Raw genomic sequence first — 27,482 nt, 5'->3', positions numbered from 1 at the left:
AGAATCACCCCAACAACACACAAAGATAAAATAAAAATACTACAAATACACTAAAAAAGTTGATTTAACGCCGAGGTATGATGTGAACACAGTTTTAGTTCAACTCTTGAAGCGGCCAAGTTAATGAGGCGAACGGAGACGCGTGAATAAAAATACCAATAACTATCTCAAAATAAAAGTATCTTAAAAAAATTCAAATTGTATCTTTTGCAAAAAAAAAAAGAAAAAAAAAATAATTTCAAATTAATTTATTGATAATTAAACGTTAAATAAGAGGTTTAAAAAAAATTGCAACAAATTATAAGTTATACAATAAGGTGCCTGTCCCCTTCCCCCAAAAAAAAAACCTGTGCGAAATATTTTCTGAAATGATTTTGAATTTGTGACACATAAGATTTGAAAATAAATTTTGGAATCCTATCTACATACCTACATATGTACGTCTTATGAAATTGTGGGTGTTTTTAATTTTTACATTCATTTCGTTTTTCTGTATTTTACCCTTGATAAATTAATATTTTAAAAGAAAAAGAGTATCGCCGACAACGTTCTGTTCTGTGTGTTCGAATAATTATCTAGAGGTGATTTATCTATTTTTAAACCGACCGACCGCAACCCGAAGTCGTGAAGAGTGTTTGAGAATACAAAAATTTTAAAATTTTTAAATTTCAAAAGAAAAAAGTAAAAAAGAAAACCTGTGATATACTTACCAGTGTGTGTCTCTAATCAAGTTAAAAAGAAATCAACTTTAAAAGAATTCAAAAAGCAGTTATAAGTCATAATTTAATTAGAAAAAAGAATAAAATAAAAACATGCCAAATTCAAATGCAACAACAACAACAAACCCCGCACAGGGTGTCCCAAATGCAAATGGAACTTATAGCAGCACACAGCAAATACCAATAAATCACCATCACCATAATGCAGCAACAGCTGGCATGGATATGCCTCAAGGATATCATCAACACCCATCACAAGCTGGCTTTGGTTCGCCTAGCGGTGTCGGTGGTGGAGGTGGAAGGCAATCACAATTTCCACCACACTTTCAGGTGAGTTCAGAATTAAAAAATCTGACAGACAATGTCAAAAACTCGCCCACAAACGTCATCCTTTTTGAAAAAAATGTGTTGAGTCATTTTCATTTTGTTCGTCTTCTCTCTATTTTCTAGAAAAGTTTTTCCTTCTCTTTTCTTTTTTTGGTTTTTCATTTTCATTTTCGAAGAAAAGCGAATTTTCCAATTATTTCTGGATAGATTTTTCACTATGTCAAGAACTCAGTTGTTCTCAAAAGTTCGAGAAGTTTTTTCTTTCGATACTTTCGGTGTACTCTGAGAGAAAATGAAAGTAGAGACAGGGAGAATAGAAATTGAGTGAGAAAGAGAGAGCCAAAATCTAATGACTAATACAAAAATATGCCAAAAATGTTTTTGTATTAGATTGATTTTTTTGAAAAAAGAAAGTGTATTGGTATTTGTAGGGTAAGTTATGCGTTGATGGTTAAAAAGAGATATATATTTTTTCGACTTGGCATTTCCGTTTTTGAGAGTAAAACAAAAACAAAAATACGAAAAAATTGGGGATGAAAAAGAAGTTAGCCACAATAAATCACGAATAAAATAGCTCTTTTTGTTTTGTTTTCATTTTTATTTTAGTTTTTGTTTCAGAAAAAAGCAATTAAGATAATAATTGCTATTTGTGAATCAGTTTTATGAAGCTATCTTTAGAAGTAGAGTATAAATGAAATTAAATCTAACAAACAAATAACTCTTTTTTCTATAGCCATTGTTTTTAACGGTCATCACAGGGTTGGATAACGTTATAGATATATTTTGAAACAAACGTGATATGTTCAAATTGCATTTACCTGGTTATTATTTAACTTTTGAAATCATAAACCATCAACGGACAACGGTTAGATTATGTGGGTATGACGGTTCTGTAATTATTATAGACTAAACTTTAAGGGATGATCAAGTTGGTGTCGAATGAGGTTTAACTTAGAGATATTCAGACAGCGCTTTTTGTAATGGGAGAATGCTTTGGTGTGTTACGTTGCATATTATTGATTATATCGATGTTTGAAACCACTACCCTTCATGGCCGACAGGCGACACACAGTGGTTTGGTTTGTATGGGGGAGAGGAAAAAAAGTCTGTAATATTTGAACTAATTTGGATCAAAATTTACAAAGATGTAAATAGAAACATCTGAGTACATTTCTGCCCACTTAATTATCAAAGCTGATAGAATTTTGTTAATATTTTTAAAAAATATTCTAGAAAATGAAATATGAATATATTAACTTTAAAAACTTTGCACCGCCTTCTTTTGGAGGAGTTTTTTAAAACAAAAAATCAAATTTGCTGACCAATTTTGTATACATTTTAATAAAATTTTGCCATGCATGTTTCGACAGACATACAAATGATTTTTATTGAAATAATTTACGTATATTGTAATCAATTGTTTAACCAAAAATCTTAGTAGCATTGCTGCCTGCAAGACATGTTTTGATAATTCTCAGAGATATTGGAACAAATTTTAGCTGAGAAAAAAATGATGAAAAATGGCAAATAAATAACTGATATTTAAAAAAAATAGTGTGCTATAATTTATAACTTAGTAAACTTATCAACCGACGGCTTTTTTTGAAAGTTGAGTTGTGGTAATTTATTTCAAAATATGGTCATAAATTTTGTACATTGAATCCGTTTGAATGGAAAAATGTTGTTGAACTTATTGGATTATCAAAGAATTAATTTTTGTCAAACAAACTGAAAGCTTAAACTTTATTACAAGGTATTACTATTTCACGAAAACTGTGCTGACTCTGAACGAAAAATTAAATTATTTAACAAGAAATAAAATTATTTACTTCCCATAGGAAGTTATTGTAATGGGTCCGATTTGTCAAATTGAAAATGTTCACATTTCTCGACGTTTCAAGGTCCCTAGAGTCGAAATAAAAGACGTTCGTACGTCCGTACGTTCGTGACGTTTTTTCATCGTTCATAGCTCAAGAACCAGAAGAGATATCGAATTCACATAAATTTTGTTATACAGGTAATAAAGCAGAAAGATGCAGAAAGGGGTGTCAAGAAAATTGCGTGGGTGTTTTTTTTAATATAGCAGTTTAAAAAAAAGGTGAACATTTTGGTTAACCCTAAATATCTCATGAACCAATAACGCTAGAGACTGAAAAAAAAGTTGTTACCTCGAAAATTTTACGAACAAAAAATGATTTTATCTCCAAAACAATTTTGTGCAACGACAAATAACGTTTTTAACTATTGAAATATTAAAAAAATCGAATTGAAAGTTTTTCTTATACAAAATAAAACCTAAAAAAAACATTACTCAAAGTTGGTAATAATTGAATAATATCTTTTCAAAAATTTGACTTGTAAGAAATATTGTTTTACACATTCGCTAATATTTTGAGAAAAATCAAATTAATTTTTTTTTACAAACAATAAAAACCTAAACAAAAAAATGATTAAAAGTAGGTGAAAATTGACTTTTGACTCAAACATTCTTTCAAAACTTTCAGATATTGGCTTTTTCACTGCTTTTATCTTTTAAAAAATATTGTTGTCAACGTTCAGTAAAATTTTGAGAAAAATCGAATAAATTGTTTTTTTTTTATAAAAAATAAAAACTTAAAAAAACATTACCGAAAGTTTGTAAAAATTGAATTACGACTTAAATATCTTTTCAAAAATTTGAGATTATGGCTTCCAACATATTTTGACTAATGTTTTCAACATTCTCTAAGATTTTGAGAAAAGTTGAATTAACATTTAAAAAAAAAAAAAAACTATAACCTAAACAACAAAATTAATAAAAGTTGGTGAAAATTTATTTCGAAATATCTTTTCAAAACTTCGAGATATTGTTGTCAACATTCATTAAAATGTTGAGAAAAATCGAATTGACAGTTTTTTTACAAAAAATAAAAACCTAACAAAAAAACAATACCAAAACTTGGTAAAAATTTACTTTCGACTCTAATAGCTTTTCAAAAATAAAAAATATTTTCCTCAAACTTTTTTGTTTCACAGAAAATATTGTTTTCAGTAGTTTTTTTTATAAAAATGCAACAGTCCGTTTTTTTCATAAAAAAATAAAATATACAAGATTTAGTACGCAAAATTGGTAAATTTTGGTTCTTCATATCTCTCAAATTAATTTCATTCATCGAATTTGTAAAAATTTAAGAAATGCTGCTAAAAATTTTTTTTCGACTAAAAATCTATTGAAAAATATTGTTGGTAATTTTAAAATTTATTAGAATAATTCAACCGACAACTTTTTTAACCCAAAACGAAAACGTACAAACTTTTAAGCAAGCCAAATCTACAGACGGGATGGAAAGTTATCAGTGTGGGTCGCATCCCAGCCTCTTTTTATTTTTTAAAGGCTGATGGCTTTGTTGTTAATGCTTTCATATTAACTTGTAATTTTACATTACACTTAATACTGCAAATAAATACAAATACAAATATTTTTTAAACACACAGTAAACACATCCTTATAATTTAAGTATACCACCGTCAATCCAATTTTTTGGACACCGATTATATCAACTGTACTTCAATTTTTTGCGAAGTTAAGTTTTAAACTCAAAATGTTTTCATTGTAACCATTCTTTTTGAGTGTCAATGTTTGAAGCTATTTATAGAAGAATATTTGACAAATGGTTGAAATTTATCAATTCGTTCTTTCAAATGTTATTGTGACTGTCAATTTCTACTATTATCAACTCATTGTAAATTGTTTTTACTCATCTAATTTAAATAAAAAACACGGTTTTGTTAACAACAATTTTTCTTTTAATGGTGAATTTGTAGTCGATTAGTTGGTAATCGCTAAGAATTAATTCAAAAATGTGAGTTTTGAGTGAATTAAGTCATGAGATTGTTAAAAATGTTGTTTCCAATGGAATATCACCAAAGAAAATAATGAAGATTGGTAAAGTTTATGAAAGAGGACGTGCTGGATTTATTTCCAAAGCTTTTGTTAACACAAAGAGCGGTAACATTGCTACAGAATTTAATAACTTAGTTCCCACAGAAGAAACCCTAGAAAAGTGATTGCAGAGTAATCAATCTAAAATTGAAAAAAGACGAAAACAGAAATAAAATTCACTTGTATAGCTCCCGACAGACTTCATCCTTACAGCAATCTAGCCAAAAATCAAGATTCTTGAAGTCCTCATCCTCGTCAAAAAATAATTTTGTTATGATCTCATTTTATTTTTTATTTTAATGATTTTCTAAAGAATTTTTTCAAGTTCTTCTAGCTAAAGGGAAATAAAACAAACAATACAAAATATTGCAATTATTCAAAATGGTATAATATTCTATCGATACTTAACTTTCGCAACACCGATTAATATTTCAATTTATAAATTCTATCGACCGTTAATTAGTTTAGACCTAGTTACCAGGGTCTTTGGTTCAGTCTTAGACTGAATGCCAAAGATTCCAAAGATTTTTGGAAAAAATACCTCTAAAAATATTTTAAAAAAACTTCACGTCTTGAATACTTGGTTTATTTAACTTTGAAGACAAATAACGAAGTACCTAATTAATGTTATATCGAGTCAAAATATTTTTAAATCATACGAATAAAAAAACTATATAAGACTTTAAATAAGGTTATTTTTTCCACACTCAGACTACTGTACACAGCTCGGCTACAAACGTGCCTCATTAGGCAACTATAGGAAAATATGACCACCCCATAATAGACGAATAATGAAATTATGTTGCAAATCAATATTTATGTCCATGATAGTTTTAGCATAAATAACAATTATTCAAAAGTATGTATGTACGAGTATGTACTGCACATAAAGCTCTTTCCATAAGTCTTAGGTAGGTAGCTCTAGCTAAAGCTGGTCAGAATTTTAACGAATTCAACTCTCTGGTCTATTTCTATGGGGTAGATAAATTTCAAATTGAATTAATTGAAATTTATCGAAGTCCCTACTTTGTGTGTTATGAACTATATACCGTTATTTCTTATGATTTAACTTGTTTATATATCAACCTTTACTGAAAGTTATATATGAATGAATGTGCGTATATATATTTATAAATTCAAACAACTTTCATGAATCTCTTAAGAGTAATAATAATAATAATTCTTGAAATTCTACTTTATATTCAGAAGCTTATGTTAGATTCGTACATAGCTATATAAGCTCATATGTATTAAAATGAATGTAAGGTATGATTAACGTTGTTTTGTGAGGTATTGTTGGCTCAAGGGGTTTCTTGTTAATTTTCGGCATAGGTAGGTATTATATGGAAAGGCTGTGTTGGGCAACTGGTGTTTTAGTCGGATCAGAAGTAATATTGTTTAATTTTAGGTCAGGTGTTGATTATATTTCTCTAGAGTACAATGAGGGTTGGAATTCTATTAGCCATTCTTAAATTGTTAATTTGAATTTTGTTCCTTAACAAATTAGTTTGTTAATATTCAAGTTTTCTTTTTCAAATTCTAAATAACTTATAATAAATAATTTAGAATTTGTATCATTTATTTTTCAAATTTGTTATATGAATCTTCTTTGAGAGACACCTCTCAAGATTACATCGATTATTTGTTTTGACACAGATTAAGAACATGAATGTTTACTATTTTATGTAAATAACTGAAACTATTGTTACTAAATTAAAAATAAGCTGAAAACAAATACATTTCTAGTACAATCCAATACAAAATCAGAATTTTAGAAATTTTTCGGTTTAATAACATTTCTGATCCTCTTCAGTTTTTAGAACAAGTTTTTTGGTCATCAAATATATTTGTTTAATGGACACAAATTGAAAAAACAAAATTTTTTTAGTGCAAAGATTCATACGCTAGTAAAAGTCTAAGGAGGATAAAATGGATATCAAATATTAATCAAGGAATTATTGAATTTTATTGTAAGAATTTAAATAAAATTTGATCTTAAACTTAATATATCATTTTTATTTTCCAATGTTTTGGTAATTAGGGACAACGGCATACTTTTGATCAAAATATTTTTATAGCATTATTGGTTCTTGAAGAATATTTGTTTGTATTTCTATGATGTAAAAGCAAACAGCAACTGAATCTTTTAGAAAGTCTTATCGTCCTTAATTTAAAGTCAATATCTCATCCATTCCGAATGTAGACAATTATTTTCTGAAGAATTGGACGCTTTAATTGTTTATTTCTGTAGTAAAAGTTTATTAAATAAAAAAAAAGGAATTAAAAAAAAACTAAAAGTAGAAGTTTTAATCTTTTCTTTTTGATTTATTTCAAAATAACTACGTTTGCCAACAAATTAAATTTTCTGTAAAAAACTGAAAATATATTTCTGACAAATAAAGTACACAAAACAAGTACACCTTTATGAAAAAATTAAAGCTCAAGTCCAAGTTAGAACTTTGAAAATGAAAAAAATTCTAAATAATTGATACTTTTGCTTGTCCTTTTAAAAAAAAATTACAAACCCATCGCATGTAATTGTTGTTTTTTTTGGTTAGCTCCAACAAATTTGAATACGTTTTTAAGTAATTTTAGAATTAAAAACAAAACTTAAATGAAAAATACTGTCCATTATTGTCTTTGAACTTTATTTTTTTTACATTTTAATGTCAAAAATTTAAGTCACTATCTAAAAATTGAATGTAAACTATTCAAATCAAAAATTTGATGTAAAATAAAAATTTTATTTAGTTTTAAAATTTAACTTTTTAAAACTCAAAAATTTGTAACATAACTAAAAAAATATTATGCAAAAAATGCCTTTTATTAAAAACAAATAAAGAAATTTAGCATTTAACAAATTGAAATGGAAATTCGAATAATTGCCAATTCAAGATAAACATGTTTTTAATTTAAAGGGTTATATGTTAAAAACCTGAAACATTAAAAAACTCAAGTTAAGTTTGATTGGCAGAAGATTATTGATTTCGATAAACTCTTTGTATCAAGTTTAGTCAAACAATTTTATTTTACAATAAATTTTTGTTTTCAAAGCAAACATTTTTTATTGAGAAGAAAATTATATTTCTCATTATTAATGTAATCGAAATTGCATAAAATAAAACCGTTCACAATTCGACAGAAGAAGTCTAAACCCATGACACGATTTTTGACATTTTATTTTATGCGTATTCTTAAAAAAATATAAACTTAAATTTGCATATAAATATTTCACTTTTGCTGTCGGATATCTGAGAAGAGAATTTTTTATGATTCGGTTTAGGAGCTTGGCGAAATACAAACCACAGCATTTTGGCTTTTCAATAATTTTGGAAAAAAAAATACAAAAACCTCCTCCTAAATATAAGATCTTGATTAAAAACTTTTAAGAAATGCTATTGTTTGGATAACCTTTTCATAATTCCAAAATAAAATAAAACTCACGAATGGATCGCATGATCCATCTTGATCCATCGCTCTTGTATTCAAAGAGTCTTTATAAAATAGTACCTATAATTAAAGACAAAGCCATAAACCTGCAAAAAAAGTTTGTCGAAAAAGATTTAAATGTCATTTGATTTCTCAAAAAAAAACTTTTCAGAAATTGTGTTATTGATGTTTACCCGTTTTCGGGATATCGAATTTTGGTTTGGGCTGTAGAGTTCAGAATAGACAGGCGGTCGAAATCGGTGACTCACTTTTTTCGACTTCCATCGTATTATCATATTTGATTTAAATCTCGAGTTCAAAGTTTCGTTCGAATCTATTTATAGTTCCGATATGTCTCAAGTAAAAATAAATAAATTGAGGCAAATTCTAAAACTAAAATGAAAATTTGAATATTTGTCGGTCCAAGATAAAAATCTTTGCTATTTATAAGGGTTTTATGTTTATTTTAAATAAAAACAATAGAATTATAAAATTTCAATATATAATATTACGTTCAGATTGCGAAAGTAGTTCAATTTCAATCACCAATCAGTTTTTTAGTGCAAACAATTTTATTAAATACCCGTGTTTTTTTGGCATTCTATAAATAGTATAGTAGAAAATTCCCAAAAAAAACCATCGGCAGTAGCCGATTCATAAGAAACATCAAAACACCATTTACATTTTATAAAGTGCTGTCAAACTTAATCATTTTTAAATTTTGTTGTGCGGTGTAAACACCAAAAAGATTTATTTAATTTAAACTGAGATAAGCCTTTTGTGGATAGCAATACTTAATTATCTTTTCTATTGTTTTCTCTTGCAAAATTAACCCAGTTAGTCCATTTTCATTAACAAAACTTAATAATATCAACAGTAAAAAATTGAATTTCGGATGGAATGGATAGAAAACACATGATTTCAAATGCACAACTACTCAACGAACACAGCCATCGAGATACGAATGCAAAATCAATCGTACCAACATTTAAGAACGAACCCACAATAGATTATTTCGAGACTTGCATAAATGCTAAAAACCCATCCGTAGTAAGATTCTACTTTAACTTTTATCGGTAGTATTCATACTGCGGATATTGTTCTGTTATTGGTATAAGATCCTACTACACTATTGATAGATTTTCCCGCAAAACACGGGTAATGTTATAGATGTACAATCAGATTTATTTTACCATGAAATTTTTTTGAATTCAAATAATTTTTTTTTCAAAAATGATTTTTTATTTCTCATTACTAATGAAATCATGACGGCATTAAAAAAATTGTTTCTTTTTGTTTTAATTTAACTTTCATTCACAGCCCTATTTTTGACTTAGTTTTGAAAAATCATTAGTTTGTTCAAAATTAGCTTAACAACAATACTATATTAATAGAGCTTTCGAGTTTTTGGTTTTCCAAAAATTTAATTTTATTGTGAATCAAAAAAAAACAGTTTTTGAATATTAATATTTCATCTACCATAGATCAATAAACAAATTAAAACTCTAAAACAGATCTACTTTTTTCATAAAACTAGTTTTGAATAAACTGAATCATATGGTCGGTAGACAACTTTTTACTGTCGAAAAATCGATTTGTCAAACTATCATGCACACGTTATAAAAGAATATGTCCCGCTAATCAGAACGATGGTCCTCATTCGTAATGTTCTGAAAAAATGTAATAAACTTGCAAAATAATTTGACTTAACTATACGGAATGCTAGATAGCGTTCTGTTTCTTGAAAAACCTAATAGATCAAACTTAATGAATATTAACAATATTTATTCGCTCATTTTCATTATATCATAAAATTCGGCTCGGAAAATGTTCGTTCAATAACCACTTATAAGAAATTAAAATAAAATATAAAAGTTTCAAACTACAACAGTAGTTAAAGGAATTGTTGATAATGTTTATTGTATTAATTTATTACAATTTGAAACCTTTTCACACATATTGTGTTTCTTCAAAACTAATTTAACGGAAAAACTTAGCTCTAAAGTTTTTTTCGAGTATCAATTTCATCTTTCAAAAATTTGATTTGATAGTCAATAAAATCAAAATTGTGTTTTATTGACATTTAAATCAATTTAAAAAAAAACTTCAGACGCAAAAACAACTGGAATACACTTTCACCTTAAAACTAGTTTTAAAGAAACTCTCTAATATGGATTTCAGTGATTAATTAAAGAATCACAAATGAATCAAGTGATTTTCATAAATAATAAATAATAAAAATAAGTTCCTCAACTCCCAAAGTGCATAAGACACTCTCATTGATTTATTACTCTTATTAATCTTAAATTGCATGCAAAATGGTTTTCTAAAGCTATTTATTCACACCTATTCTCGCACATGCCTTGCCTAGGGACGAATAATGAATGTTGATATCGAAAACAATTCCCCATCCATTCGATGACAGTATAATTTTATAGTTTGCCCATTTAAATGCAAATTGAATTAAAAGACACATCACTATATTCTCTAATCGGCTGTCAAATGAAAGATAAATAAATAATAAATCGCCTCAAGTTTCAAGAAAACATATGCTCCACAGAAGCATTTTCGTACTTATGTTTATTTAAAAACCATATGTAGAATCGAGATATAATAAATAAATCAACACACCCAATTCTAATATTTAAATGGTTCATTTTCTGTAGAGACTCCATAGCTCCAGTCCTATCCAGATCAACTCAACATTAATATTTTTATTTTTGCAACAAAATTGTGTTCAAGAGGGCAAACATAATATCAATCATTTTAAATTCACGCACTTTTGATTCAAAGAAAAAAGAAACAAATCAAAATGAAAATCAAAAAAAAATATTTACCCGCAACTCAAGATGAGTGTTAATTAAATTTCAATCTGTTTGATGTCAAAAATAATAAATCACAATAAATAAATACCACCCAACCTAACTAAACGCTCAAAACTGATGTTAAAATATTTGCACAGAGAGTCCTCTAGCGTCGCGTTGCGTTTTCGCTCGTCGAGTCGTCTTCGGTCGTTGTAACCTCGAGGGCTTGTTATGTGCCCGGATTCAGATTCGCGCTCAAGACACTCAAAGGCAAAGGGGCGCTAAAGCTCAATTGAAATCAATTTAACGAGAAGACTCCTTCATTTCGTTTTGTTTTAATTGTAAGTTTTTTTCTTTTTGCATTCATCAGATTTAATTAATTGGAATGAAAATTTATTTATCAAAAGATCACCCTTTCTTCTTCATCTTTAGCTTCCATTTTAACTCTTTGAGCTGTGTGATGGCTGCTGCGGTAAAGAGGCTTGATAAAGGCATAGGCACTCTCATACTATGATTCAATAGCCCCCATATCCATTAGATTGACGTATTTAGTGGATAAATAGATAAATAATTCTATAGATAGAAACACTTTGGAATTGGCAATTAAATTGTTTCCGCATTTTATATGGCATAGAGCTTATTATAAGATAAAGGTTCTAATGGGCGGTTTGGTTGTGGATAGATATATAGATACAAATTTCAAGTATCGATAAATCGGCCTACGTTTCGAAAGATATTAGGCCTATACTTGATTTACAACAGACAAACAGCTATAGACAGACTAGAGGCACCAGGCTTCATAGCAAATTATATTCGTGGGTATATAACGTAGAAAGACAGATAGGTTTTGAAATTCCTGAGTCGCCGCTGCCCGATATACTGAACTGAACCAAACCGACCCGGAAACAACAAATGCTCTGTTTTTCTTTATTTTCCTAAGTATGTACTCTATAAAATTTCACTCAATAATCTGATTTGGAAATTATTTTGCTTTTAAATGGCGTTGTACCATATACCATGTGGGATTGGAGGGGAAACTACATTAATTAGATACACGCACACTTTTTCCTTCTTATAGAACAAGAAAAGTGATTATTTTTATTTATTAAAAACAAAAATAAAAGAGAACAAGGAGGGATTTTTTAAACAAATTAAAACATGTGTAGATATTTTATAATGAGGCTGAATTTTTTCGCAATTTGTCATCCACTCTATGGATACAAAAGCATCTGAAAGATGCAAAAGTGGTGTTATCTTTATCTTTTGCAGGATATTATTTTTTTATTTGCTATATATAGCATTTGGACACAATTTTCAACTAAGTTTGTTTTTCCGTTCTATTCCTGCTCTTACGCTCTTAGCCAGTTCAAACCTGGAAATTAAGGTTTTAAGCAGATTCAATGCTTGTAAAAAATCGAAAATTCGAATACTCAAAAACGGATCGAAATATTTGTACTACATTTTTTAACTTGGGTTCTTTCAATGTTAAAAACATGTTTTTTGTAAAAACTTTCAAAAAATGCAAATAATTGGTTTTCAACTAAAAATTCAACAAAAACTAAAAGCTTACTTTTTGTTAATGCCTTACTTTTTGATAATGTACCCGTGGCCTGATGGTTAGCGCGTTGGACTGTCCTGCCAGAGGTCTTCGATTCTATCCCTGCCTATGCCATTTAAAATTATTTTTGACGGGTTTTGTCTCTTGCCAGGAATTGACAAGTGAGATGAACCATGAGATCACCAGTGGACCTATTACTGCGAAAGCTGTACTGCCGGCCAGTCATTAGGAAGCTTTCGGTTTTCGAGATATTTCTTAAGCTAATAATTTACCAGCGATTCCATGACCTTGGAGAGAAGAGACGTAAGTGCAATCGGTCAATAATTAGAAGGTGAAGAAGATTGGGCTTTTTTGTCATGAAAAGTGCTATCTCAAATCTGCTGTTCGGATTTAGCTTAAAAATGTAGGTCCCCACCAACACCTGACAACAGTACTCGCACACAGGAATGGTTGAGAGTTGTTAGTCATTAGGCCTTAGTTCTCAACGGACTGTTGGGCACCCCAAATTATTTTTTTATTTTATTTTAGAAAAATTCAACTGCCAACTTTTTTTTACAAAATACGAAAACCTAAAAAAACGAATAGGAAATGGTTTTCGATGAAAGTAATATGAGAACAAAGAAAGATATTGACTCATAATTGTCATAAAAAATATTGTTATTAATATTTTGTTATGTATGGCATTATTTTAAAAATTCGATATCTCCAAAACTAGTCATTTTTAAATGTAAGATGTATATTTAACAGCACGATAAGACTGTATAACAAAAACATTTTTCAAAAAAATTGATAAATTTCATATAAAAGTAAAATTATATAAAATTAAGTAAAAAAAATTGAAGATAAGCTTCCTTAGCAGGTATATTTTTAAATATTAAACTATTGGAAATTTAAAGTGCGAATGTTGTTCGTATATTTTTAACATGAGCTATTTTAAAATCAAAACCATAATTTAACTGGTATTTAATAACTTTTTGTTGAAATTATTAACATTATTAACACTGATTATTCAGTTTTAAAACATTATTTAATTCGCACAAAACTACCTAAAATGTTCGTTAGTACGGAACTTTAAAAAAAAAAAAAACAAATTAAAAGCAATTTAAAAAAAAACTTCACCTGAACAAACTAGCGATAAATCCATCATTCAAAATAGAAGCTGGGAATCTTTCCCTTTTGAGCTCAAAACTATCCTAAATGATAAGCTGCTGAGAAGCTCGAAATAAATAGAAGCCTTGTCACGCAAAATATAACGAAAGTGATGAAGAGACCGATGCAGGACAATTTGAAAAACAGACATGCAAGGGGTTTCTTCTTCTTTTTAAAAGTGCTGGTGTCCAAAAATTTCGTGACAACAACGCACTAAAGGGGAAGATTGTCTTATTGGAGTTAAAAAAGAGTTTTGAGTCTGCAGGGATAACTGACAAAGGTATATCTGCAGCTCACAAACTTAAAAACACCAAATCAGCATATTTTTTAGACAAATCACTTGTTTGCAGAAATAAAAGAAAGTCTCTAGTAGCCATGTAAAAATGACTTTCGGAAAGTAATTGGGACGTTTAAATATTACCTAAAGTAGTATTCACATGAGCGCAACCAACGAACGACTAATGAATTACAAAATGTGAGTTTATATACGTTTGAAGACATATTTCCACACAAATGTTTAACAAAACAATAGCAATATAGTTTCTATTTGGTTTATGATACATGCTTTTAGTTTTCAATATCATATATTAATAAATTTAAGAAAACAAATTTATTAGTCGCGAAAAATATTGTAGTTGATACGAACTGTCAAACTTTATTCAAGTTCCAAATTATTCACACTCGCAACGAATAAAATAATCGCGCGTACTTAACCTAAAAAAAATATTTTTGTTTTGGTTTCGGTGGTTAATGGTGTTTGGCTGTGACTCTTAGTCAAACTTCATTCGCAACAAATTAAAAACTCTCATGTGGAAGAAATGTCAAAATCGACGAATATTCGTTTATTCGTTGGCCAAGCTCATGTGAATAGTGCTTAAAGGTGATAGACTACAAATTAACAACAATAAAATTTGTATACAAGTTAGGCTTTGTATAACTTCAATGATTGTAATCAATTGATTGTAGTGAAATGATTGAAGCAAAAATAATTGCAGTCCTAATCTTTAGATAATATCAATGATTGCAACATTTTAGTTAAATTTAATAAAAGTTTTATAATGATTGCATTCGCAAATCAAATATCATTCGCTTAAAAGCCTTTAACAAATTTAAACGATTTGTCAAAATATCGGCTGAAAAGGATTTTATAAGTCTTTGGAGATAGATGCTTTAAGTTATTTGACTGCAGCGATCTGCTTCTGACTTGGGGATCAACGAAGAAACAAACAAAATATAAGAAATATTAGAAAAGAGCGAAATATTTGTTACCTAGAACATTCTAAGAAAAAAAAAATGAAATATCACCATCGAAATAACTTTATGAGTCGCAAAATATTGTCTTTGATGCCATTTAAAATTTTAACAAAAATACAATTGACACAAATAAAAACTAACACAAAAGACAAGTCTTGACTTATAATTTTTGTCAGCTTTACAAAATATTACTGTCAATATTTTCTATTTTTTTTTCAAATCAGACTGCAGTGTTTTTTGGTAGAATTTAAGGTTCTACTGAAAATTTGGCTTACAAAAAAAAACCTTAAATCAGTCAGTTAAACAAAAATATTTTTGGTTTTATGAACAATTCTTAATCAATTATTTATTTTTCTACAAATGAAACTTCTCTTTGATGGATGTGCATATTTTTAACATTTTAAAGTATTTTGGGCAAAAAGTTGATTCTTATCTTTCTTTCTATGATGAATAAATTGGTTTTATTCCAAAAAATCGTTTTGGCCCATTAATACTTAATTGAGAGTACGAGTATATTTTTTTATATTTTTCTACCTAAAATTGAAAATATCACCTACTTTGATGAATATTTCGATAAATTTCCAATAACTTCTTTGGCAAAAATAAAAGTCTTCAAAGCGTAATAAATTGTATATCTTTGCTCTGAATACATTTTTCTTTTTCTTTTATTTGTATGCATTTTTCTTTATTTTTTTCACACACAAGAAAATTAAAATAAAAAATCATCAGTCTGGCGCGTGTATCTACTTAAAATATATATTTCACTATTTTATGAAATGCGTATAATTTCAAAATGGATCTGGCACGAGCCAATGATTTGGATAGCTTCCAGAATTCATAAAATTGGAGCAGCAGCTATAACAGCAGTATCAAGATTTATATTGTTGCAGATGTTGCAAAAACACATGCTTAAAGATACGTTTACAAACATATTTAAAGTGGATTCATATATGTAGGTTTTTGCAAATGCATTTCTAGAAGAAAATTGTATTTTTATTTTGTTTTGGATCTTTTTGTTTATTTCGAAAATGACCTGGATTAGTTTATGATAGGGGAGAGATCCTTTGTTTTAATAAAGAAAATAATAGAGGAACAGACGCACACTTTTATTGTTTTAGTTTTTCATTGTAAATATAAGAACATAAATAAGAACACTTTCATAGGGGGTTTTCAGTACCAGATATACTAATATTTTTAAATGCAACAATAAAATTATACTTAACACTTGTATAGAATAAAATACGCTTTTCCTCAATTCATTAGAGGTGTATCAATAAGAGGTTTTATTTTGAAAAGACCGTTATTTGAAAAACTGATACTATTGAAGCCGTCGTATTTTGACATTTGACAAATAAGACTACGCTATTATTAAAAATTGAACGACAAAGTATTAAGCCACACACTTAAATTGTTAAAATTCACTACAAAAATGGTGAAAACTTTGAAGTCTTCCATTTGTGCGGTTTTACAAATAAAAGTTATCTGATCGTACAAATTCTCTATTCTCTGGGCTATCGATATCGTTTGATTAAACACATTTGGACTTTTAAATTTGAAAATACGTCAAAAATAAAGTCCATGTCAAAACGCTTAACAGTTGAGTTAAGACCCTATAAAGAAGAAATTAGTGAATTCATTGGGGAATCACAAATGCGGGAATGGTTCAATGAAATTCTTATAAAAATACGTGGATGGAATATAATCCCTTTTACAAGGAAATATAACATCTATTAATTTCTTTTAAAAGAAAATTCTTTGTTATCAAAATGAAACCCCTTATTGGAAACTTTATACTTTTAAGATCATATGCCTTAAAAATATTACGTTTTCTACATTTTTATGCGTAAGCTTTAGATTTATTAAAAAATAAAAAGCGTTCTATTCAAAGTTTTTACTGACCAAGTTAAACTTAAAACAGATTTGTAACTACTTTTTTGAGTTGAAGAAGTTATTGTAATGGGTCCGATTTGTCGACGTTTCAAGGTCTCTAGAGTCGAAATATAAGATCGTTAACAAGATGTTTGTGCGTGCGTGTGTACGTACGTTCCTACGTCCGGAAATCCGTACGTTTGCCACGTTTTTTCGTCGTACATAGCTCAAGAACCAGAATAAACATCGACTTCAAATAAATTTTGTTATACAGACAATAATGCAGAAAGATGCTGAAAGGGCTCTCAACAAAATTACGTGGGTGGTTTTTTTACCATAGCAGTTTACAAAAAAGGTGAAAATGTTGGTTAACCCTAAATATCTGACGAACCAAACACGCTAGAGATTTGAATTAAATTTTATATAACATATTGTAACGTGATACCAAACAAATATATTTTTTGAAAAAAAAATGCAATTAACGTTTAAAAAGCTAAAAAAAAAATTGTCACCTCGAAAATTTTGCGAATACAAAATGATTTTATCTCCAAAACAATTTGGTGTAACGAAAAATAACGTTTTTAACATTTAATAAGATTTTAAGAAAAATCGAATTCACTGCTTTTTTTATAAAAAATAAAAACCTAAACAAAAAATTAATAAAAGTTGGTAAAAATTAATTTTCACTACTTTATCTTTTAAAATATATTATTGTCAACATTCAGTAAAATTTTGAGAGAAATCTAAAACTTGGTTAAAATTTACTTTCGACTTAAATATCTTTTCAAATATGAAAAATATTGTTTTCAAACTCTTTTTATTTCACAGAAAATATTTTTTTCAATATACAGACATTTTTTTTTATAAAAATCCAACAGTCCATTTTTTAATAAAAAAAAATCTACAAAAAACAGTATACTTGGTAAAAATTGATGTTCGGTTCTTGATATCTCTCAAATTAATTTCAATCATCCAATTTGTAAAAATTTAAGAAATGCTACTTAAATTAGTAAACATTTTTTTCGACTTTTTTCTATTTAACATTTCTCCATTCCTGACAACATTACTCGCACACAGGAATGGTTGAGAGTTGTAAGTCACTAGGCCTTGGTTCTCAACGGACTGTCGCACCACCCAATTTATATATTTCTATTTAACACAACTAGATTTTAAAACTCACCCATTTCTTTATATGGAAAATATTGTTGGTATTTTAAAATATTCAAGAATAATTCAACTGACAACTTTTTTAACCCAACACGAAAACCTACAAACTTTTAAGCAAGACAAATCCACAGACGGAATGGGTTATCAGTGTGGGTCGCATCCCAGCCTCTTTTTTTCTGTAGTAAAACAAATTTCAAATTAACTTCTCGGACGTTAAGTCCTAAGTTTTCATATACTCATCTCCATTGCTTGCTATCTCGTTAACCGATGTAATACCCGGGTATTCTTAAATTGCTTTTGCGCCAGCTTTATGGATGTGGAAACAAATCTTCAACTCCTATGTTCATGCCCTGTTCTAGCTCAAAGACAGAAAACCTACCTAGTAGAATTCTTCTATAACTATCTAAACGATCTCAATCATTTTATTACAATCAGTCTTTCACGTTTCGTAAGGGATTCGAGATGGTTTCATTAAGCTTAGAAGAAAGCCTTAAGATTCATGTGGTATCGCAATGGACCAATGAACTGACATAAGTGTGCTCTTCTCCACTGAATTTTTAAGAATAAGAGAATTTGGTTCCAAGGATTTTTAATCTTTTGTGTGTCAACTCTTAAAATAAAAAGAGGCCACACTGATAACTTCCCATCCCGTCTGTCGATTTGTCTTGCTTCAAAGTTTGTCTATATGTAGGTACTCGTACCAATTTTTACCAAATTTGCGTACTATTTTTTGTAGATTTTTTTTAATGAAAAAACGGACTGTTGGATTTTTATATACAAATTACTGAATATTGAAAACAATATTTTCCGTGAAATAAAATAAGTTTGAAGCCAATTTTTTTAATTTTTGAAAAGCTATTTGCGCCGAAAGTAAATTTTTACCAAGTTTTAGTAGGTATTGTTATTTTTTAGAGTTTTATTTTTTGTAAAAAAACTGTCTATTCGAATTTTTTAAAAATTTTACCAAATGTTGAAAACAATATTTTTTATAAGATAAAATTAGTTTGAAGCCAATATTTAAAATTTTTGAAGAGATATTAGAGTCGAAAATCAATTTTTACGAACTTTTGTTAATTTTTTTTTTCGGTTTTTAATTTTTTGTACAAAAACTGTCAAATCGATTTTTTTCAAACTTTAACTGAATGTTGACAACAAGATGTTTTGAAAGATAAAAGTAAATTAAAGCCAATATCTCAAAGTTTTGAAAAGATATTTGAGTTGAAAATAAATTTTTACCAACTTTTATAAATTTTTTTCTAGGTTTTTATTTTTTGTAAAAAAAACTGTCGATTAGATTTTTCTCAAAATTTGTCCTAATGTTGAAAACAATATTTCTTATAAGAAAAAATTAGTTAATACCTATTATTTCAAAGCTTTTAAAAGATATTTGAGTCGAAAATCATTTTTTACGAACTTTTGTTAATTTTTGTACAAAAACTGTCAAATCGATTTTTTTCAAACTTTAACTGAATGTTGACAACAAGATGTTTTGAAAGATAAAAGTAAATTAAAGCCAATATCTCAAAGTTTTGAAAAGATATTTGAGTTGAAAATCAATTTTTACCAACTTTTATAAATTTTTTTCTAGGTTTTTATTTTTTGTAAAAAAAACTGTCAATTAGATTTTTCTCAAAATTTTATCAGATGTCAAAAACATTATTCGTCGTTGCACAAAACTGTTTTAGAGATGAAGTCATATTTCAGTCGTAAAATTTTGGAGGTTACAAATTTTTTTTTTAGTTTTTTTGATTTATAAAAAAAACCGTTATATTGATTTTTTTCAAAAAATATACCTGTTTTGTATCACGTTACAATATATTATATAAAATTTAATTCAAGTCTCTAGCGTTTTTGGTTCGTAAGATATTTAGGGTTAACCAAAATGTTCACCTTTTTTTAAACTTCTATGGTAAAAAAAACCACCCACGCAATTTACTTAAAAGCCCTTTCTGCATCTTTCAGCCTTTTAATCTGTATAACAAAATTTATTTGAAAACGATATCTCTTCTGGTTCTTGAACTATAAACAACGAAAAAAGCGTTGCGAACGTACGGACGTACGAACGTACGTACACACGCACGCACAGACATTTTTCTAAAAATCTTTTATTTCGACTCTAAGGACCTTGAAACGTCGAGAAATGTCAAAATTTTCAATTTGACAAATCGGACCCATTACAATAACTTCCTATGGGAAGTTTATAACTTCTAGTACCTTAAGTTGAAAGTTTTATAAAAACCGCTTAACAATTCTTTCATTCTCATCTTGCTTACTATCTCGATAAGCTTTGTCATAACCGGGCACTGTCTAATAGAAAAGCACGTGACGCGGCTAAGCGTATTCTCAAATGGCTCTATGGATGTGGAAGCAAATCTTCACCTCCTTCAAAGAAACAAGACCTGCCTAGGAGAATTCTTCTATAATTATCTAAACGAGCTCAATCTGGTTTCATTAAGCTTAGAAGAAAGCCTTAAGATTCATGTGGTATCATAACGGACCAATTAACTGGCCTAAGTGTGTTCTTCTCCACTCCCGACTACCACTTTAACTTAACCTAGCCTAGTTTGATTTTTTAAGAATAAGAGAATTGGTTGTAAATGCATAAGGTCTTTGGAATTTGATATATTATCGAAGAGTTTTTAATCTTTTGTGTGTCAACTCTTAAAATAAAAAGACTCTGATCTCTGAAATACATCTTTTTACGCCTATAGGAAATTGTTTTTTTTTTAAGTTACCAACAACGGTCTATAAAATCTTTTGAGAGATCAAATTTTGCGATTATTTAAGATTAAATGAGAATTAATTTCCAAAATTCTTAGTATCCTTTTTCCACCGTAAATTAAAGTGTTCATTTAAAAGAGATAAAGTCACTAAATACTTTAAGTTAACAAGCTTTTTAAAATCTCAATCATTCAAAGCCTGTTCATACATATAAATGAAAAATTGCTATGATACTTTATGTATAATGTGAACTTATAATTTATAAATATCAAAATGATTTTTTAAGCCTGTTTACAATATTTTTACTCAGGTATTCAAAATCTGTAAAACAACTAATAACTTCCCCTTATATCAGTACAATACGCTTATTTTTTTAATTTTTATAATTTTGCATGTTTTTAAATGTATTCACTTAAAAAAAGCTAGAAATTTCATCAATTTCAATCAATTAAAAAAAAACATGAAGTTAAGTTTGTAATTTTAAGGAAAAGATAAATCACAGAGATTTAAAAACAAAATTTTATGAAAAATATTGCGAAAAAAAAAACCAATTGCATAGTTTTTTAATTTGTTCAAAAATACGATCGAAAAAACTAAATTATGTAGGTAATCAACCTCGTTTTCGACACTCAAAACAAATAAAATATACATATAAGATATAACCTATTTTTGAATATACATAAACTATAAATTGACAGTTGGCATTTTAAACAGTTTGTTTTTTAATTTATTTCATAAAATTTACGTTTATTATGCTAAAATTATAAGCTGCTGCTGATTATTTTAAATAATTATACAAAAAATATAAATGCAATTAATTCAATGTATTCAAATGAATTTTCAATCAAAATAGATATGAAAAAATTATTTGGTATAGGTATATTTTTGTATAGTTAAGATAAAAATGATATTTGTTAAAAAAAACTGCAAATTAATCAAATGTTAATTTTTGCAGCATTATTTTTATTACATAACCTGAACAGAAAAAAAAACCATTAAGCAAAATATAAACAAAACTTGTTTTTAAATTTCGCATACAAAAATAAAATGTTTACATTCTTTCAAATAATAATAATAAAAAATGTTAATTAAATTACGCATAGCAAATAACACTTTACAAGATAAAGAGATAGGAGGTGTTCATTTTTAATAAAACAAAAACAAAAAAATACAAACGATCCATCGCTAATGTACAAATTTAATTAAAATGAAATATGTACTACGTATAGGTACCTGAGTAATAAAAATTCAATTAAAATTTCTCAATGTAAATTGCAAGATTAAAATTTTGTTCAATAATGTCCACATTTTGTTAGACATATTGTCGGCAATCAAGAGTTTTTATTTATTTAAAATAAAGCCATTAACATAAAGATATAATTTAAGTAAACAATCTTAATACAATCTTTGGTAAATAATCAAACAAAAAAAAATAAAAACTAATGTTTCTTGATTAACACGTTTGGAATATTCAATTTAGGAAATTAATTGATCAAATATATTTAAATGTCAGAAGATAAGACAAGAAATTCAGTTTTTAAAATGTTTGCAACAAATTCTCCTTTCATTTCTTTTTATATTTAAATTAATGGCTTCAAGCGTTAGGTTATTTAGATCAAAATGACTAATTCCCATTTCAGCGGGTAACAGTTTCAGATATGGAATATTTTATTTGAGTTGTAATTTTAGGTTTTATTGATTAATTAAATCATTGATTTGCTATTAAATTGGTTGAATGATATTTATCCATTATTTTCCTGTTAAACAAATTGAAATGTTCCGTTAGGTTTTGATGATATTAATTTACACATTAACACAAAATTTTAAATTTGAACTGATATTTTAAGAGGACGAAGTTCGGATTACAAATTTACTCCAAAAGTAGTTTTTCAAAACCATGAAAACACTAAATTCAAGGTTTTTTAAAACTTTATATTAAGTCAAGTCAACTCTCATATTTAATGAGAACTTCCTTAAACTAAGTAAGATACTAAAACGATTTAAGCTTTATCTAGAAGACTATAAATTAAACTTTGCAAAATTATAATTCAATTAAGTGTTAAGAACACTGTTGATTATTAACCTTTGTTCTTCATTGTCTTTGAAATTTGTAATACTTTAAAAACTTGATTTTAATTTTGAAAACTTTAAAAACTTGATTTGATTTATAAGATGCTGTTCGAATTTTGGACAGCTCAATACTATTTTTCCCACCAGTGTAATTAGTTTTTACGACTTTTTCAAAGCTAGTTTGTATGCAATATTAAAATGTTTGTATCTTTGAATTTCAAATACACACGTTGCAGTATGTTAACCTATCTATACAATAAATAATAAGTCCAAAGACCTTTGGTTTTGTATATTTTTAAAATGTACAATTTTTTGAATGACTCATTTTTGTAATCTCATTGAAGATTTCTAAATTTATTAATGCCTTGTTTTTTTTTTTAAAGAAAGGTATATGCATTTTAACAAACAAAACAAACTTAACTGATATTGATAACAATCTGATAAGAGTGTTATTTTGTTATAAAGCATTATTGATTACTTGAAAATTAATAATAATTGACTCCTTATATTATATTTGTAATTTTATTCCAGTTCGTTGGTCAGAAATAGACTCATAAATATATTGTGTATATTTCGATGGTTTACACAATTAAGTTGAATGTTTTATTAAGACAATTCTAGTAATTATTTATATTGAACTAAAATGTTTAATAACAAATTTCACTATCCATGGGTGTCAAGTGAGTGGAATGATAGGTAAAGATAAGATAAATAAACATTTTTAATAATCGAACAATAAAGTTATAAGACTCAATAACAATGGATATTCATTTTTAATTTAGGATTTTGAAAAACATATCAAAAGGAAAATAACAAAAATTGCTGTTAAGCATATTTAAAATATTTTTAAATTGTTCGTGTTTTTCTTTAAAAAATGAAAAAGAAGACAATTATTTTCAATTTTAGTTGTTAATTACTGTAATATCTTCCCATAGAAAGTTATTGCAATCGGTCCGATTTGTCGTATTGAAAATTTTGACATTTTTCAACCTTTTAAGGTCCTTAAAATCTAATTCAGGGGTTCTTAGAGATATGTCTGTTCTGTTTGTGTGCACGTACGTTGGTACGTTCGTATGTTCGGCAAGCCTTTTCGTCGTCCATATCTCAAATACTAATAGAGATATTGACTTTAAATGAATTTTTGTATACAGTTAAAAACACAGAAAGATGCAGAAAGGGCTTTCGAAAAAATTGTGTAGGTTGTTTTTTTACTATAGCAAGTGATAAAAAGTTATAATTTGACCCAAAATATCTCACCAACTAATAACGCTAACAAATTATTATAATAAATAAATTTGTGCAACGAATGTTATTTGGTAAAATTTTGAAAAAAATGGAATTGACAGTTTACAAAAACCTAAAAAAACATTGGTAAAAGTTGTAAACATTGATTTTCGACTCAAATGTCTTTTCAAAAATTGAAGATATTGGCTTTAAAGTAATTTCATCTTACGAGTATTACAAATGTTTTTTTCGACTATGTCAATAACATTTTTATAACAAAAAAATTTTTCATAAAAATGTAAATCTACAAAGAATACTGCACAAAATTGGTAAAAAAGAAATGACTTCAAAATGATTTCATTACGTGCTAAATTTGTGTTCTTAGCATAAGATATTAGTCTTAGAAAATTCAAATTGTTTTTTTTTTCTAAGAAACAAAGACTTTCAAAAATGGTACTAAAATTGATAAAAACAGATCTTAGTCTACAAAATTTCGAGAACAATAACAGAAAACAATTTTGTATATCACACAAAATATTGTTTTTAATATTTTTATAGGTTAGGTTATGTTAACGTGGCTGCGGATCAGAATCCACACAATTAGGCCAAAAGAAAGGCCCATTGTGATACCACATGAATCTAGGGAATTACTTCTTACTAGTCGAACCATTTTGAGCTATTTAGCTAGTTCACTGGAATTATCAAAAGAGTAGTCCCCTAGATGAAGTTTGGGTCTGAGTGAAAGAGCAGGACAAATGCAGAGGAGGTGAGAGATTGTTTCCTCTTCTTCTTCGTCCATACAGCTCCTACAGAAGTCATTTGAGGCTACACCAAGTCGTATTGCGTGTCTGCCTCTAAGATAGTGTCCCGTTAGGACACCCATTAGGGAGCTAATATGAAATCTGCTTTGAGATAACAAGTCTTTAGAGCGCTTTAGGTCCAGTGAAGGCCATATGAGTGTTGGTAAATTTTGCCACCCAGAGTTTGCTATCGCTGTTTCTTTTAGTATAAGTTTACATGTAGCTATCGGTATACCTATCTCCTCTCTTTCAGGTGAAATAGGAATGACGGGTCCGTTTTTAGCGAGTTCATCGGCTCTACAATTTCCCGTGATGTCTCTGTGGCCCGGCACCGAAGATCTGCTGCGCAATCTCCATAAGAGACGATCGACAATCGAGGGCCGTTTGAGATTTGGTTGAGACACCATCAAGAAATTTAATAGCAGCCTGACTGTCAGAGAAGATGCGGATATCAGAAGTTGATATCACGTTTTCTCTTAGCCAGAAGAGAACCTCCCTGATCGCTAAAATTTCCGCTTGAAAGACGCTACAATGATTAGGGAGGCGGAATAAGATGCTTGGATTAAGTTTTTCTGAGTACACACCACTACCAACTCCCACATTTGTCCTGGATCCATCTGTATAAAAATGAATACTTTTGTTATCAAGGAGTTTTTTGTCTTTCCATTCATCTCTGGATAGAATGGATACCTGGAAGTTTTTTCCAAATAGAGGTTTAGGAATAGTGTAGTCTATGTACTTTGGTATAGAACCAAAGAGGTTCAAAATTATGGAGTGCCCCACATTGTTGTTGGTCCATTGAGATGAGGCGTCGAGTCTTATGGCTGTACTCGCTGCCACTTGTTTACTGAAGATGTCGAGGGGTGTCAGATGGAGGAGAGTGTCTAACGCTGCTGAGGGTGTGGTTTTCAATGGCCCTCTTATGCAGAGACATGCAGTGCGTTGGAGTCTGCTGAGTATTTTCATAAGGTTTTAGAAAAATCGACAGACGATTACGGATGGGAAGTTATCAGTGTGCTACCCACACTTCTTTTTATATAAAAAAATTATATCACATATATAATGAAATATCGGATATTCTAGTAGAAACTTGACAACTTTTGAACCCAAGAAATATTAGCTGACTCATGAATTGAATCCGATGAACTATTTGAGGCAGAGGCAAAATAGGATGGTACTAAAATAAAATGTTTGTACGAACACTTTGTCGCATAATATAGGATTTTCCGACAAGAGGTTTTATTTTTATATTTAAAAAAAAAGAGACTTGAATGCGATAATTTTTGTCTGCAGTGTGCCAAATCGTCATTTAAAGAATACTGATAATTATTTAATCAATAGTTCTTGAAGACTAAGCTTCTTTTTTAAGATATTCAAGACTATAAAATAATTAAGTGGGATTAATCTTTATCGGTTATACACCTATCAATTGATTTCTTACCTGTGGCAATAAGGAACAGTGTGGCAAGTATTGCATTTGTAAAAAATTTGGAACTCGAGATTTTAAACGCCGATTCCATCCGTTTGTTTAAAAAAAAATAAAAGATGCCTAATGCGTATCGACCCAGGACCTGTACTCATTCGCGTAATGCATTTTTTTAGACTCATTTCAAAGGATAGATTTTTTAAAACTTTCGTTATTTTTGTTTTATAATTTGGCTTCCTTCAATAAATATATTTGTATTGCTCCAGAAGTTAACCCACCATTGAAAATTTATTTTGTTTTTAATTTTTTTCAATAACTAATTGACCGTTTTTAATAATAAAATGTCATTGTTTTTATTTTTGATTTAAAAAAAGATATTAAATGTTTTTTTTCGAAATTCGATATTTTGAAGATGCACATATTTAGATAAATAATTTCATTCTAAAACTATTTCAAAACTCAATTTTAAAAAGCGTAGACATAAAAATTTATTTAAAAAAAAAGACGACTCTAACGATTTTCGAATAAAAATTTTGAAAAATTAAGTTTTTCTTTGAGAAATAAAATGGCATTTAAATTTTTGTGCTGGTACATTTATAAATTTTAAAACGCAGAAAATATTTTTAAACAGACACTTTGGACACACTGGCAAGCTCGTACATTTTTCTGATATTATATCGTTTTTTTTTGTAAAATATTCCAGTCGACCAATATTTTCTTAAATTTTTTGATCTATAATAAAGCACTGTTAAATTTTTTTTAACAATTTCATATATTGCACATATAGAGAAAACTCTGTTTTAAAGTACAAATTTTGGAATAAATAATATTAAAATTTTGAATTTTCATGTTTAACTGCTACAGAACAAACCAAAATAACGTTCAAAAACCCTGAATCACACATATAAGCTTAGGAATACAAACATAAACAAAAACCTGTTTTTGACGTTTAAAATGGGACTGTTTAGGTGTTTATATTTCGGACTGTTTATTTTCTTAAAAGCTTAGTCATCTATTTTTCCTAAGAACAATTTTTCCGATAT

The 27,482-nt window shown here is 28.2% G+C and overlaps 1 protein-coding gene across 3 annotated transcripts in view; it reads left to right on the top strand.

Annotated features, from left to right (window-relative positions):
• Positions 1-92: 92 nt before the first annotated feature.
• LOC129938813 (BAG domain-containing protein Samui) overlaps positions 93-27,482 on the top strand; it is a 31,434-nt gene continuing 4,044 nt past the window's right edge. For all 3 annotated transcript variants that reach the window (XM_056046593.1, XM_056046592.1, XM_056046591.1), the window contains exon 1: positions 93-1,049. In XM_056046593.1, the coding sequence (XP_055902568.1) occupies positions 813-1,049 (237 nt within the window). In that variant the 5' untranslated portion in view covers positions 93-812. The remainder of the gene's footprint in view (positions 1,050-27,482) is intronic.

This window comes from Eupeodes corollae, chromosome 1, assembly GCF_945859685.1.
Source record: "Eupeodes corollae chromosome 1, idEupCoro1.1, whole genome shotgun sequence".
NCBI classification, from domain to species: Eukaryota; Metazoa; Arthropoda; class Insecta; order Diptera; family Syrphidae; genus Eupeodes; species Eupeodes corollae.
This window is presented reverse-complemented; position numbering and strand designations above follow the sequence as displayed.